General features: G+C 35.2%; 1 protein-coding gene across 1 annotated transcript in view; it reads left to right on the top strand.

Moving 5' to 3' along the window:
• The window catches only part of LOC110018371 (mitogen-activated protein kinase 2), a 41,206-nt gene extending 24,967 nt beyond the window's left edge, over positions 1–16,239 (top strand). The window contains exons 3-4 of the mRNA XM_020715663.1: positions 15,251–15,388; positions 15,901–16,239. Of these exons, the coding sequence (XP_020571322.1) occupies positions 15,251–15,388; positions 15,901–16,239 (477 nt within the window). The remainder of the gene's footprint in view (positions 1–15,250; positions 15,389–15,900) is intronic.
• Positions 16,240–16,962: the final 723 nt, after the last annotated feature.

Below are 16,962 nucleotides of genomic sequence, written 5' to 3'. Positions count from 1 at the left end.
CAATTTTTTATTTTTTAGAAAAAGCTTTAACGTTGCCAGAAAGTTGTCACCGCACCTCACCTAGATAGGTGCAGTGTGAAAACGCTGTTGCTGTTTTCAGTGTTTTGAAAGTGCATAAGCTGCCAAAACGCAGTTTACCCAAACTGGCCAGATGCGTTTTCAAAACGCCACTGCACCAAATAAGCTGCCCCAAACAGACCCTAAAGGAGTAAAATTAAGTTTACATTCTTACTGGTTGCCCTCACCTTCTGTAAATATTTTGTCTTCTATCGTTTATCTTTTAATCAATTAAATTAGCCTAAAATGTTAGTTTAATTAACAATAAACTAAACAAGTCAATAAATACTCATATCTCAAACTGTAGTAATAAAAAGAAAAATAAAAATGATATGTATTTCAGTTAAGCTTTTAGTAAATCAATATGAACATTTAAGATGCTATTCAATAAATCTTATTATATTAATTGCATATCAATATCATTTTATAATATCAAGCATTCATTTTCCATTTGCATAGCAGTCGATATTTTTATAAGTCATTCAATATTTATGATAATTTAAATAATGTTGTGCAAATATATCATTTCGACAATATGAATAAAAATTCACTAGAATTCAAAATGTTGAGTTTGCTATAATTTCAATATAACTAATGAGTGTAAATACATCTGATTTACGAGAAGCAAAACATTGACATAGTATAAGAATACGAGTACTCATCTCGACGATTAATTTTCTATTTGATGTGGTTTAAGTCAACTCTTTTAAAATGGAACATTTAAAATAAACATGATATTCATATTAAAGTCTAATTGACTATCTTATTACAAATTTAATAATTTTAAATTATTTTAATTTGCTAATATTTTTAATTATTTACTTTATATAATCATGTTTGTTTTTTTGTTATATATATTATATTATAATATTATTATTATTATTAAATCACTTTAAAAAACCCTTACCTCTTTTGTCGAAGAGCTCACGAGGGATCTCCCTCGTCTCTTCCTCGACAACAAGCTAGGGCTTGACAACTCACAGCAGGCAAAACCAAGGGATCTCCCTCGTCTCTTCCTCGACAACAAGCTAGGGCTTGACAACTCACAGCGGGCAAAACCGCATGATTGCTCTTCTTTCGCATGAGTTTTCGACGCGTTGCCTACTTTCTCTCCTCTGTTCGTCATCGAAGATGCCGCCTTCTTTGCCCGACACCGATGTCGACCAAGTGAAAATCCTAGCTTACGCTTGACTTCTTCCATGCCATTTGACTCTCAAGTAAGTAAATCTTGCTTTGGTCTCATACTTTTACAAGCAAACTTGTCTCCTTGGATTCCAACCTCTTGTTTCCTTTCCTCCCCCTTTGGTTGCCCGACTCCTTGTTTCTTCTGCCAGATAATTGAAATCAGACATTACAATCTTTTCTATTTACAAAAATTTTGTCATCGAAATTTATAAACAGATCTCAAGTCATTTCTCATTAAGCAAGCCAACATTAGCTATCCGTGAAACTAATAGTCATTCATTAAGACAAAAAGTAATAACTATAAGGTAAAGACTCGATACAGAATGACTCAACTATACTTCGGATTATAATACACGATTACTGAAGCAAGGAAGTATGGTAGGAAATGTGCCAAACTTATTGGACCTCATCACCTTCAGCAGTAGTAGGCTCTTTAGACTCACCATGAGTAAGGACATAAACTCGAGGTCTAATATGTTGTCTTGGTTGACTTTAGGTAGGAGATGAAGCTATAGACTATCTTTTTCTGCCTACCTGCAATTTTCTGTGAAGGCGCTCCACCTGATTTCTGATCTTCGACGCTTCTGCCAAGAGATGGACAATATCTTGTTATATAACCAGACTTACGACACCAATAACAAGTCTTAGAGCTCATCAAACATTCATTTTATGTTGTCTTCCACATGTAGCACAAGTGATTACAGTATCCTTAGTCATATCTCTATTGATTCCACATGACTTGTTCTTGGACTTCTCATTGGATTCCTCAGATTGATCCACATGTTCTTCCTTTTCTTTAGTGCTCTTCCACTTGTGCATTTTTTTACGCTTTTGAGTACGCTGATAGTCGAGCTCTACTATTCTAGTTCGTTCCATTAATATCGAGTATTCATTGACCCCTTAAGGTGCCAACAGCTGTCTGATCGATCTTTTAAACCCGAATGAAATTTGTAGCACTTTTTTGCTGAAGTAGCGATCAACAGTGGCACATACCATATTATTCTCCTCGCACCACCACCTTTCGACTTCTCCATCCAACACAAACGTAGCTAATTTCACTCTTCTTTCATCCAGACAAATCATGATATCTACTTTATTCCCAATCATCATTAGCCAGTTCTCCGCTTCAATGGGGTCTTCAGTTCTCCGGAACAAACGTGGACGCAGATCTTGAAATTTCTTCAAGTACTTATCCACAACGACTATATCACTTTCGATAGACTACAATATGGACTTTTGAATTAACCGAGTCATCGCCGCCATCATTTGGGTGAGGCCATTCATGTTCACATTTGTACTGGGTTGTATTTTTTGTTTCTATATGAGATTCAATTCTTCTATGATTTTGGGTGTATCACTATGCCTGAATGAATAATAATTATTACTTGAGTTAACTTTAAATTTTATAATTATTAAAATTTTCTTATACTTATCATATTTATTGTTTCATTCGGACTACATTAATTAATTCTAAACCTTATACTTTTATATCATTTTTATCATGACCCGATCCGGGACTTTGAAAATAACTAAGATTGAAACAGGAAAATAAGTGATGCGGGCGATTGCAGATGTGCCCAAATTCAAGCCTTGCAATGCTTCGCTACGCGGGCAAGAACCCACGATTTTGCGAAAGCAGGAGCACCCGCGACAGAAAAGAGGGATAGTGAATTCCTGCGATCCTTTTGCGCGAAGACGGAAACAGTGGAGGGTTGGCAAATTTTTGCGATCCACGATGGTGTGTCGCAAGTCTGTCGCATTCTTCTTCAATTAGGAAGTGATTTCTGGATTCTTTTTGGCTTTCCACCTTTCTCTTTTGTGCAGAAGCTTCCTTCACCCAGGGGAAGCCTATGAATTACCATTCTAGATGTGTGCAGGAGTTCAGTTATGGTTGTGTTGTCTTCAGATCTCCTGTGTGGATCCCATTTCCCTTTTGTGGGTTGTATTCGAGGAGATGGTGGTGCTCCAGCTGTATTCTTCTCCAAGGTGATGATTGTTTCATTCTTTTCTACCTTTCGCAATCCTTCTCCTCCCCACACCACTCCTCATCTGCCGAACTCTTCCTCTGTCACCCCAACACTATGTCGCCCCCTTTCTGACCGATTATTACTGTTGACCAGTCTATCTAACTTCGTTCAAGCTCCTCCTAACCACCCCAATATCGTTGTTGGCCACCTACAATCCTTCCCACTTGTTGTCCTTATAGTTCCACACCTTCCCCTCGCTGCCACCTGCACTCTGTTGTTGCCACCCACATTTTGTTGCTCTCACCACCCCTGCTGCCATCCCCACCCACCCCACCGATTTCCACCACTTATTCGAATATATTTAAGATTGTTTGCTTGTGTCATTTTGTGTTTGTATTGTTATTTTCTATTCGAGTCATGTTGTAAACTTATTTTAATATTAATGAAAGTATACTTTTTGTGTTTCCACTATTTCCCATACTAGTTCCAGTATCATTTTGTATTAGAGCTAGGCTCAACCCTAGTCCTATCCCAGGGTTCCCCACCCTCTGTCGTTGCCCAATTCACCTCCATCAACTTTTTTTCTTCTAATTACCAACTCTAGTCATGCCATCGCGAAGAGATACATTAGGCTTTACTCGCGAAGAGATCCAATTTGACATTCGTCATCTGCAACTGAGACTAGCAGAAATGGATGATGGAACCTAAGAAGAGGTTACATTCGTCCGTGATCGAGAAAATCAAAAGGAGGATAGGGACAAGAAAATGAATTTGTTCCACAGGGAAGATCACAATGGCGAGGAATATCGACCATGTCGTTTTGGTATCTAATATCAAAGGAGGCCGAGAGAAGAGGCTTTTTGTCGAGGTCAGTAGGATTTTGACATCAAGACGGACCTTCCAGAATTTGAAGGAGCTATGGATCCCGATGAGTTTATCGACTGGTTGCAATCCGTTGAACGGACTTTCGAATATAAAGATGTACCGAAAGACAAACGGGTCAAGTTAGCCGCTATTAAGCTGAAGAAGAGCGCTTTCTTATGGTGGGAAAATGTGCAGAGGCAGAGGAAGAGGGAATGTCTCGAAAAGATCACTAGGTGGGAGAAGATGAAGAAGGTAATGCAAAAAAAATTACCTCCCACCCATTATCGCCTGGATATGTTTCTGAAGCTTCGCAACTTGCTGCAGAGAGATCTTTCAGAAAAATTCACAGCCCAATTCGACCACTTACAACTGAAATACGACCTGACAGAGCCAGAGAAACATATGATAGCCTGATATCTTGGGATTCTGAAACCCATCATAAGAAATGTGATACAGTTTTAGCCATAGTTAATGCTAAAGGATGTCCATCCATTAGCCTTGAAAGTGGAAATGCAACATAAGCAGAGTCGATAACAATCATCTTTCATGCAACTACCTTCAGGCAGGCTATCACCTACAATTACCAAACTGACAGGGATATCTCAGGAGACACAAGCATTCCCAGATAAAGGAATGACACTACGAAACAAAGAGGGATGAAATAGGAGAATGGCAGCTCCTCCAACACGGTACCGACCAGGAAGTGCTACTGATGTCACGACTACGGCCACATAGTCTCTAGTTGCCTCATGAGCAGGGTTGTCACACTCAGAGATCAAGGCGCCGTAAAAAAGATAAGCAACAATGAGAAAATTGAAGAGCAGGGTGAGGTGTATCAGCTTCCACCAGACGAAAAAGCGCTCATGATTCGATGAATTCTACAAATAGAGGACACGAGGGATTTGCAGTGGCTTCTCCACAACATATTCTGCAACCGCTACATTATGAACAAAAAGATATGTGTCTCATCATCAACGACAAAGGTAGCAAGAACGTGGCACCGACACATATGGTAAAGAAATTATGAATCGCAACTTGGAGACATTTCCAGCCATATTCACTGACATGGCTGAAGGAGAATCTGGTCAACATTGACTAAAGATGCTTGGTAGAATTTTCGATCAGAGGCCAGCTGCAAGACCAGGTGTGTTGTGACGTGGTTCCTATAGATGCCTGTCACCTTTTGTTGAGACGACCTTGACAATACAACTAAAAGGCTTAGCATGCCTGATATAAAAACATATATTCTTTCACCAAGGACGGGAAGCGCATCACTTTCCTTCCTTCGACAGAGTCTGAGGTCACATAATCCATTTTTAGCATAACAACGTCTGTAGAACCAATTTTAGTAATAATACTAGATGAGAGGACCGAGACACCCGCTTCCAATACAGGAAAAATACAACTGAAATTATGTCAGGAAAGTCAGTTTCATGAAAGAGGGTAGAGCACACACGACTGGGAGGGATCGTGAATTCCTGCGATCCTTTAGCACAAAGATGGGAACAATGGAGGGATCGCCAACTTTCGCGGTCCAGGATGGTGCATCGCAAGTTTGCCGCAATCATCTTCAATTGGGAAGTTATTTATGGATTTTTTTTGGCTTCCCACCTATTCCTTTTGTATAGAAGTTTCCTCTACCTGGGTTGAGCCTCTAAATTTTCATTCTAGCTGTGTTTAGGAGTTCAGTTCTGGTTGTATTGTCTTCAGATCTCTTGTGTGGAGTACATTTCCTCTTTGTGGGCTATATCCGAGGAAATGGTGGTCCTCCGGCTATTCCCTTCTCCAAGTTGGTGAATGTATCATTCTCTACTACATTTTCAAACTTTCTCCTCACTCCACTCCTCTCACCCAAAAAACATGCCGCCCCTTTCCTACCGATTATTGCTGATTACCGACCTGTCTAACTGAGTTCAAGCTCCTCCTAACCATCCCACTACCACTGTTGGCCACCTACAATCCTTTCACTTGTTGTCCTTACTGTTCTTCTCCTTCCCCTCGCAGTCACCCACACTTCGTTGTTGTCACCAATCTCGCTAGCCATCTCGATCTATCTCGCCGATCTCTATCAACTATTGGAATATATTTAGGGGTGTTTTCTTGTGTTATTTTGTGTTTGTGTTGTTATTTTATTTTCGAGTATTGTTGTAACCGTATTTTAAAATTAATGAAAATTTTCTATATTCAATTCCTATTTAACAAATGAAAGAATCATTAATCAAATTAAATTAAAATTGTAACACTAAGTTTATCACATTACCGGTTCTTGTATTCTATAAACGTTTTGTCTTATATCATTCATCTTTTAATTAATTTGAAAAGTCAGTTTAAATAACAATGAACTAAACAAGCAGATGAATACTCATATCCTTAAACCACAGTAATATAATGGAAAAGAAAAATAATATGCATGTTAGTTAAGCTTTTAATAAATCATTATAAATATTTCAGATACTATTTAATAAATCTTATTATATCAATAACATACAAATATCATTTTATATTCTGTACAATCGTTTAAAGAGCACCATCTAAAAATTGTGTCAATTAAGACACATTAATATCAATATTTTTTTTATTTACGTGCACGGTACTTTAACGTTCTCATAATAATATCAACAAGGGATGATTCTATCATATTCAATCATGCACATTCATATCACTTTCTAATAATAAATATTTATCTTTCATTTGCCTAGTAGTTAATATTCTTATAAATCATTTAATATTTTTAATAATTTAAATAATACTGCGCACACATATCATTTCTACAATATGAGCAAAAATTTACTAAAATGCAAAATTCCAAGTTTGCAATAATATATTTCTAGTGATTGTACTAGTAAATGTGTTTGATTTAGAAGAATCAAATTACTACCATAGTATAAAAATATGAGTACTCACTTCGATGATGATTAATTTGCTATTTGATTTAACTAGAATCAACTCTTCTAAAATGGAACGCCGAAAATAAACATAGTATTCCTATTAAATTTTAATTCATTATGTTATTACATATATAATAATTTAAATTATTTTAATTAACTAAAAATTTTCATTATTTTACTTTAAATAACCATGTTTATTTTTTCATTATATATATATATATATATATATATAATAATAATAATAATAATAACAATATTGCTAGGATTTTGCCACTATGGCAAACTCTGGTTTCTGCTCCACTGTTAGTGCTCGCTCTTTCACTGTTTTCGTCTGTTTCGTGCGCCATCCTCGCTACTCTTCTTCTGCGGCGTCGTGCGCGTTTCTGCGGGAGTGCTTCCGTGAGGCAAGCTAAAGGGCTCGCGATCGAGGCTCCTCTTCAGCGGTATTGTGCGCATCTCTGCGGGATTGCCTACAGGCTAAAGGGTCCGCGAGTCTTCTGCGGTGCCCTTCGACTGTTTCAACTCGCGATCGAGTGCGCATCTCTGCGGGATCGTCTGCAGGCTGAAGGGTCTACGAGTCTTCCGCGACATCCTTTGACTGTTTCGACACCGATATTTTTGTGTCTCACCTACTGCGCTTATATCAGAGCGTCACTCCATGCTTTGATGGCGCTTCGTCCTTTGGTTGAACCTAGCAAAGCCTCATTCGCCAACGTGGTGGGTAATCATCTAGTGGAGTCTACTGTTGTCTTTCCCTCAAACTATAAGGAATGTCGTTATGGTACAGATGACTGCCCTTTTGTTAATAGGACAAGTAGGAAAGATGGGCAAGCAACACTCTTTTTCTCTGATTTAGAAATTTCAATCCTGACTGAGAAATGCAAGTTTGCTCTTATTGAAAAATTTCAGTGGAAGCACCCACCTATGAAAGTTATTATAAAAAGTTTTGATGATTTTCAACTTGTAGGCAAGTGGAAACTGAGACTCTTTGATGGGAGACATTTGTTGATTAAGTTAATTGTGGTTGAAGACTATGCTCAAATTTTTTCTAAAAAATATCTTAAAATTGCAGGCAAGTCAATGAAGTTACTCAAGTGGTCTCCTGGTTTGACCCAAATCATGAGTCTCTCATTGTAGCAGTATGGTTTAGTTTACCTAGTCTCAAGTTGCATTTTTTTAATCATCAGGTTTTCTACTCTATTGGGGTCATACGTGGAGATCCTATGAAGCTAGATCTACCCATCTTCAATCTAATTGACCTTCTGTAGCCAGAATACTTGTGCAAAGGGATATTACTTTAACTGATATTACTGAAGTCTGGTTGAACACAACTCATAATGTATATTTGCAAAAAATTATCATGGAACATAGACCTTTTTATTGTACCCACTGTAAGATGTTTGGGCATACCCTTGATAAATATCACAGGCTGCATCCTAATTTGAAATCTAAAGCTCAAGTGAATAAGGATAGGTGTAAGCCCACTGCTCTGGACACATCTGCTCAACATGTGGAGGAAATTACCACAAGAAAGGATTTGGTGTCGGATTTAATTGCCCCTGTGTATCCCCTCTTGTCAATACTGTTTTTGTTTCTACGATTGATGTGATGTTGGATGGCTTTGCTGAGCGGCCTACACCTTCAAACCTTATTGATAACATTACTGAAGGATCCTTACTTATAAAGGATAGTGCTCAGACTGATAATCAGGAGAGCCTTGCAATTCCTCATCTTCAGGAAGTATCTGGTGCAGAGGCGACAACTCATACTTCACACACACTAGAACCTATTGCGGTTACAACGATTGACAATCTTTCTACTACAGTTCTACCACCTCATCCGAACGAGCAAGAGAGTCAATCTTCGGATAAGGAATGACAGGTTTACACATCTAGGAGGAAGAAGAAGAATAAAGATCTACTTGAGCTCAGAAATTTGATGAATAATACTTTGGTTACTACGGGTAACTACACACCTCACCAATTTGTTAGCTGACTCCCTTCCAAGAACTAGAGGCAGAGGCAAGACTAAATTGGGTTGTCCCCAATTGTATGTATCTTTTTTATTTTTGGGATTTTTGTGTGCGTTGTATCGTGTAGGTTGGGTGTCTTCTTCTGTATCTTTCACTTTTTAATATATCAGCCCTTGGGCTTTTTTAAATATATATATTTATATATATATAATAATAATATTATTATTATAATTAAATCACTTCAATAAAGCCCTCACCTCATTTGTCGAATAACTCATGAGGGATCTCCCTCATCTCTTCCTCAATAGCAAGCTAGGGCATGACAACTTCTTGTGAAAGGAAAAGCCGCACGATTGCTCCTCTTTTGCGTGAGTTCTTAATGCGACGCCTGCTTCCTCTCCTCTGCTCATCATCCAAACCGCCACCTCCTCTGCTCGACGCCGACGCCAACGAGGGGAAGGTCCTAACTTACGCTCGACGTCTCCCGCACTATCTGACTCTCAGGTAAGTAAATCTTGCCTTGGTCCCTTCGTTTTATAGGCGAACTTGTCTAATTGGTTTCCGACTCCTCATTTCCTTTATTTCTTTGGTTACCCGACTCTTTGTTTGTTCTCCTTCGACTCTTCTGGGTAATTGAAATCTGGTGTTACACAAAGTTCAACACTTTATTGGGTGCTCTATTAATGATGAATGTAGTAGTAAAAATTGCTTTATCCCAAAGATATTTTGGCTTCTGATTTGTAAATAGAAATACTGGAGCTACTTCCAATAATTGTTTTTTTTCTGTCACATCATTTCGTTGCGTTTTGTTGACATAAGAGCTTTGATGAACTACTTTAAAAAAAAAATCCCAAAATATTTTTGAAATACTCTTGCAGCCATTATCACTCAATATTTGGATTGTTTTTAAAATTGTGTTTTTACCAATATAATTTTTTTTAAAATTGTTTCCACTTTAGGTTTTTCATATTTTTCTTTCATTAAATGCATTCAACTTAACATTGTCTGATCATCACTAAATGTAACAAATTATTTTTGTCAGAGTGTGTATGATGTTTACAAGGATCCTATATATCACTATAAATCGGAGTGAAATGTGTAGTTAGTTTGTAAATTTGAGGAAGGAAAAAAAAAACACAATTATGTTTAACAAATCGATAAACTTCACATTAAAAGGGTGACAAATATTTTATTTTTAAATAAATTGAGAAACAAGAATTTTATAAACTGGAAACTAGTATGGTTTAATGTATAAAGCCATAGCATAATATTAATGTCTTTAGAAACAAAATCAAATTTTAAACGAGTATCTTGGCATTATTTATTTTCATGAGGTCCATTATCAAAATAATATAGTCCATTCTTTTCCTTAGCTCTATCAATCATTCTCCCAGTGATCAATTCTTAAAACTCACAACAAGAAGAGTAGAAATTAACTTGATACTAATTGTCAGAAGTAATTTTGCTAATATGCAATAGATTACAAAACAAGTTGGGAACATGGAACACATCACGAAGGGTTAACAACGATGTGAATTTGACAGTTCTTATCTCGACAATTATTGAGTCGAGTGAGAACCATTGCCAATTTTGACTTTGTTATTGCCTTCACAAGGTCTATAAGATGAACCAATTATATGATCAATTGTGTCAGAATCAAGTATCCAAGAATACAAAAATTAGAGTTAACACGTATTAATGCAGTGGATAGACAACTATCCTTCTGTACAAAAGACGAAGTTAGTGACAATTTTGGTGATTGAAACAACTTGTGTAGGTGCTCTAATTGCTCCTTCGCTCCTTTGTGAAATGTATTGCATCCTAGTAGGTAGAAGGTTCTCGAGTTTTACTAGTAGTGGCTTGATAGACCCAACTTTCAAGTTTGGATTTGGGTTTCCAATTTGTTGGTTCACGATGAAGCATCCAACATGCCTTGTTCATGTGCTATAATTTTTTGTAATGCTCACTCCACCATGGGTAGGGCAAAATGGTTTTGGAATTACTGAAAATAATAGAAATGGTAGAATTTCTTTGGGCGTTATTCATCGTCGATTTGTATGACATCATTAGAGACGAGAAGAGGACGAGCCCAAAAATTTGAGTCAATTTCGACCACTTTTTATTTCGGCTCTTAAATTTGAGTATTGGAGAAGTTGGCTATTTTAGCATCGAAGAAGCCGAAGGGTTGAAGGAGATTGAATATTTGATGGGCCTACTTTCGATCTAGTTCGATTCTCCTGTTCATGACACTCTGGAACAAATGCCTTCTCCTTGAAAACTAGAGGAGGAATGGAAAGAAGTCTTTTATTCCTCAAATTACAAATTTTAATGGCACCGAAGAACGAGAAGAAACCGACAAAAAAGCCTACTGCCAAAAAACAAAAAAAAACTGTGAAAGTGAAAGAAAAAATAGAGGTGGCGGCTAATGTCCCTACTAGAAAGAATCTTGTACTTAGAAGCGGCTTCCAGTTCAAAAGAGAAGGACAAGAAGTTCGGGTCTGTGAATGTCGCGATCCAGTAGTTGCCTTCCCTGCTAGCTCTAATAATGACTCTATTGCGAGGGTCTTTGAACGCCACAATCCAGTTGTTGCCTTCCCTATGAGCTCTAATTGCGATGTTCTCGTGAGGGATCTCCAAATGTCGCGATGCAATCGTTGCCTTCCCAACTAGCTATGATCGAGACTGTATCATGAGGGGTCGATCACGAAGATAGTGGCATTGGGTGAACTTAGGAGGAAGTAGGAGTCACACAACAAAATCGATCACAAAGATGATGGCATTGGGCTAACTCGGGAGGGAGTAGCAGTCACGCAACAAAACCTGCAGACAATCTCAATGAGATGAAGTCGTCTTTTCAATTGCGAAGATGGGCTCTAATATCATGTATTTCGTAGGGGAAAAATATTATTCCTCTTTAATTTTCAATGACTCACAAGATAAATAAAAGGGGAAGGTCATCACATTAGAAAATACACGAAGTCCTCATGTTATAAAAAGGACATAAAAATTACCAACAAATATCTAATTCTAAAAGCAATAAACTATTAAAAACAGAAAATAATAAAAATAAAAGATATCAAAAATGAAAATTCTTAAAATTCTGACAATTTCCATTAATGGTAAGTATTAAGTATGCCTCTTCTTATGCTTGTTAGAAAGTAGCTTACAAAAGCTATTCATGGTCAAATATGTTGATGTACATTTAATTATGACAATTCTAATTTATGAATCCATTTTAAAATAAATTGAAGTTTGGAACATTGATGAAAATGTTTAAAAGATAAAATGTTTGAAATTTGTAGAATAATTTTAGTGCGTGTGATATTACTAGCTTTTAGCCAATATCCCTAAAGACGATGTAATAACTTGATGTGATAAATTTAAGCATATTATATTCATTCTATAGACGAATGTGGATATAAATGATGTAACTTTTGGAGTAAGTTCGTTTGCTTAAATTTGAGAATTTTCATAGGAGTGTTATGTAATTAGGGAATATCATGATGGCTAAAAACTAAGTTCAATAAAAAATTGTTCTCAGTGTGTGGGAAATAAAGAAATCATTGATTAAAAAATTAATTTTAGATGAAATGAAAATGTTAAGATGGATATATGTCAAAATTAATGATTTTGATACTTATATCAGAGGGATGGTTGGTGTAGTATCTTTTGAAGATAAATTATTGGATAATAAACTTATATGGTTTGAGCATGCATAATGAAGAGTAAATTGCACCTATGAAAGACATAAATTAATGCAAAAGGATTTGAAAGAAAAAAATATAGACTAAAGGAAATTTTGGTAGAAGTCATGCTACAATATTTTTGTAAAATTGATGTATTGCATTATAGGCTTATCACAAGTTATATAAAATATAAGTTATGATAATGACCAACTTTGAATGCATGTGAATGCATGCGTTTTTGTTCATGTTAACATGTGAGTAAAAATATTCTTTGTTATTGAATTTATTTGTTGGGTTTAGGAAACTCTGGGATAAATGTAATATATGCATAAGGGCGTAAAGTTAATATAGGGGTAATCAGTAAGTCATAAGGTGTAAGAACAGTGGAGACTAGTCAAGACTTTGTATTGGCTAAAATTTGCCAAGAGTAGTTCTTTATGGACTCATGGTTTGGTGTGAGTCAAATGGAAGTCGGCATGAGTTGAAACCTAAACTCCGAGACGGCCAAGGAGAGCTCTAAAATCAGCCCAAGTCAACTGTAAGTGCCACATCAACCATGATCCACAAATCAAGGGGCAGCTTCCTACTCCCCTACATTTTATAATTTTGAAATTCATTAGAACTTGTTTAATTATGCTGTTATTGCTTTGGGGCATCATTTTTTAACATTTGGATGGAAATGTTTAATTATTTTCTAGATTTTTCTCTCTTCGCTTGCGTTTAGTGGCCGATAGGCATATTTTTTTATAAAATGTTATTTAAGCATTTTTTTTAATTTTGAATTAAATTTTATTATCTAATCTTCCCCCATCTCTTCTCACCCCAATAAAGTAAAATTTAACCATGTGTTTGGAGAAGAGAAAATAATCAAAATGGTTCTATGATTACTTGTGAGGGGCTATTTTAGGACTAGATAAAAAGTTTGCTTTAGTCATGTTAATTCTTAAAGTAGGAGCCAAAATAATCTTGCCATTAAAATAAAAAAAAATATTGATGTTGTAGTTACTAATTGGTGTTAAAATGATAGTATTATAGTAATTTACATCTTTTTCTTAAATTTTTTATAAATTTTAATATACTAAACTTATTTGGGATAGAATTTAGCGATAACATTCTCAATATTTTTTACTTCATTTTCTTAGGTTCTATGATTACATATTAAAATTTAAATTATGGCAATCAGTATTAATAAGTTTCTTGCAAAATATCTCAAACTTAAAAAAATCCACTTAATAGATTTTATTAAAAAAAAAAAATAAATTCCTAAGATACTCTCTTTTTTAGCATCACTAGTTTATTGTAACATAATTTTTTGTTATTTTTCATAATTGGTTCAATTTGACTTCTAATTTACAAGAACAAGGACTAAAGCAAATCTTTTATATAGTCCGTGACAAAATTTGGCCTTCCACAAATAGTTGGAGGATCATTTTATTTCTTTTCTTTTTTAGAAAATATCAAAGAACTAGAGCCAAACATCCACTCAACCAAAATTATGGTTTTATGACCTAATTTTAATATTGCTTCGAGTTCTTGACCCTAATAACCTAGAATATTTTGCACAAACTCCATATTTTATTTTATGCTTTAGTCTCTCCATCTGCAAAAACTCTAATTTAGTCAAGGCACACTGAATCTCCTCTTTTTTGGTGGATCTAACCTTTTCACCTTCAATCGTAAACTCCCCCACTCCACTCATGTGAGTTCGAACACAAAGAACCATTTCCACAACAAACTAAAGATCTTGGAATAATCTAATTTGAAGCGCTACCAAAAATTGGTTTAAGACGTAATTTTGAGCTTGACATCAATGAATGAAAGATGAGAATTTCTAAAGCTAACCCGAAATTGCTGGGATAAGCTAATGCTGATGATGATGATCTAAAATATACAATTGAACTTATTATGTTGTGCCACTATTCTAGGAGTCGTGTAAAGTATATAAACATTAATTTAGTGACCATCTTATTACTATATTTTTGTCTATGATGATATTTGGCAGTAATCTACTCATGTTATTGTGCAACATAGTAATTACATAAAGCTAACGTCTAACTTGATATTAATTACCGTACCACCTATAATGATCTTCTTAGTAAAACATTAATATGATTAGAGTTACAGTCTGCTATAATATTTTAAGTAATTCAGCTTATTCTTATGAAAAGTCTACATATTGTTATCATCAATTAATGGAGGTCAAATAGTTCTTTTTTAGACAACAAAGAATATACTACGAAATTACGGTACTGGGTGAAAAATTTGAATTCACATCAAAATCAAGTGATACCTTTTGACTTTTTTTGAAGTATCTTGGAGTTAACAGCTTGATTAATTATATTTTATGCATTCCGATGAACATATTGCGGGGTGTTTCTGCTGGAGTTGAAGATTTTTAGACTTCATTACTTTTTTTGTCAGTTCCTTTCAGAAAACTAAGGCAAAACTTAAAAAACTGAACAGAAGTATCACTACAGATTATGGTTTCAATAATAATAAAGAATATGTATTCTTGCTTGATAAAGTTAAATGAGCTCGACAATTATGAAAAATCTAGTTTGTTTAACTATTGCAACTTGCTGTTTCTCTTAGTTGCAGTACTCAAACAATTCAGTTATTTTACCTCTGTAGATTATTGCCATCAAGGACATCATCCGCCCTCCCCTAAGGGAAAACTTCAATGATGTATATATTGTTTATGAACTGATGGATACTGACCTTCAGCAGATAATTCGTTCTAATCAGCAATTGACAGATGATCATTGCCAGGTTCCCTGCTTCTCTTTTTCTAGCTATTTTTGGTCATTAAAATATGATTTTGACTTGTATTTATGATTTTTTTTTTTGACTTGGGACAACATTAAGTACTTTCATATTTCATACATCTATCTATCTTGTAGATTCTGCCTTGTAGAAACTCTAAAATTTTCCTTAGTGTAATGCCTGGATGAATTTACTTCTAATTGTGAATTAGTTAGATGCATTTAGTTCAATTATTATTTTTTGCTTAAGTACAATCATCTCATAACATAATATGGAGATTTTCAAAATTATAAGCTTGGTTCATAGCTGAACAAACTTCAGTACTCTTTGTGTAACTAATTCTGTTGCTTCCGAATTTCTAAAGATGTCAGAATTATTTTTGCATTGTTAGTATACACACCAAATGTAAATGGCAAATTCTGTTAAGTATGGCCTTATCTGTTTTACCATTGCTTGCAGTGTGACAAAAGAGTTTTTTAATGCATATAAATCTTATGAGACAGCTTTTTGGCTTGCAGTATTTTCTTTATCAGATTTTACGAGGATTAAAATATGTTCATTCTGCACATGTTTTACACCGTGACCTCAAGCCAAGCAATTTGCTGCTAAATGCGAACTGTGATCTTAAGATAGGAGATTTTGGCCTTGCCAGGACGACATCAGAAACCGATTTCATGACGGAGTATGTTGTTACTCGTTGGTATCGAGCACCTGAACTTCTACTAAATTGTTCAGAGTATACTGCTGCTATTGATATTTGGTCTGTGGGGTGCATACTTGGTGAGATTGTAACTCGAGAACCTCTATTTCCAGGCAGAGACTATGTTCATCAATTAAGGTTGATCACAGAGGTATGATTTTGGTAATTGCTTTCAGCCATGATGTTTACTTTGTAGTTTGTACTTTAATGTTTCCTGAAGCCAACCGCAATTTTGTCTGTACTATTAACTTGTTTTCTTATGTAGTTACATGTTATTAAGGCCAACCACAATCTTTTTTCTGTGCCTGTAACTTCTCTTGATTAATTTAATTAGTTATTCAGATAAAAGGAAAAAAAAGCATACAAAATCCTCTCCAATATTATTACACTAGGTCTTGCAATGATTTTCTTCATTTTATATATCTTGATACAGTAGGTTTATTTGGTATAGGCCAGCCTCTAGTAAAATGTTTTTCGTTGAATGAGAAAGATTTTCTCTCCGATATTTGCCACATTTCCCTAACTGTTACCATTGAGTCTTCTATACTATGGGTTCTTGTTTTTTTTTCTTATGATTGTCATGTGTTTGAGTCCTATACTTGAAAGAATTGAACTCAAACCTTTCATGTTTATACTCTTCATGTTTAAGGTTAATCCATATGCTTACAAAATATATTTTTATTTTTCATACAAAATATGATTTGACAGAATTTTTTATCATGCAAAAAATATTAACAATATGAACTTAATTATATATGAATTATTTATACTTGAAATAACTCAAGACTTATATACTCAAAGGCCAAACTTATGAAATTACATGCTTCTAGAGGAATATATTCATTCTAGAGACACTTATATGTTTATGAATATAATTCCT

The sequence above is a fragment of the Phalaenopsis equestris genome, unplaced genomic scaffold (genome assembly GCF_001263595.1).
Source record: "Phalaenopsis equestris unplaced genomic scaffold, ASM126359v1 Scaffold000017, whole genome shotgun sequence".
Taxonomy (NCBI): domain Eukaryota; kingdom Viridiplantae; phylum Streptophyta; class Magnoliopsida; order Asparagales; family Orchidaceae; genus Phalaenopsis; species Phalaenopsis equestris.
The sequence above is the reverse complement of the archived record's forward strand: the minus strand, read 5'-3'. Positions and strand labels throughout refer to the sequence as shown.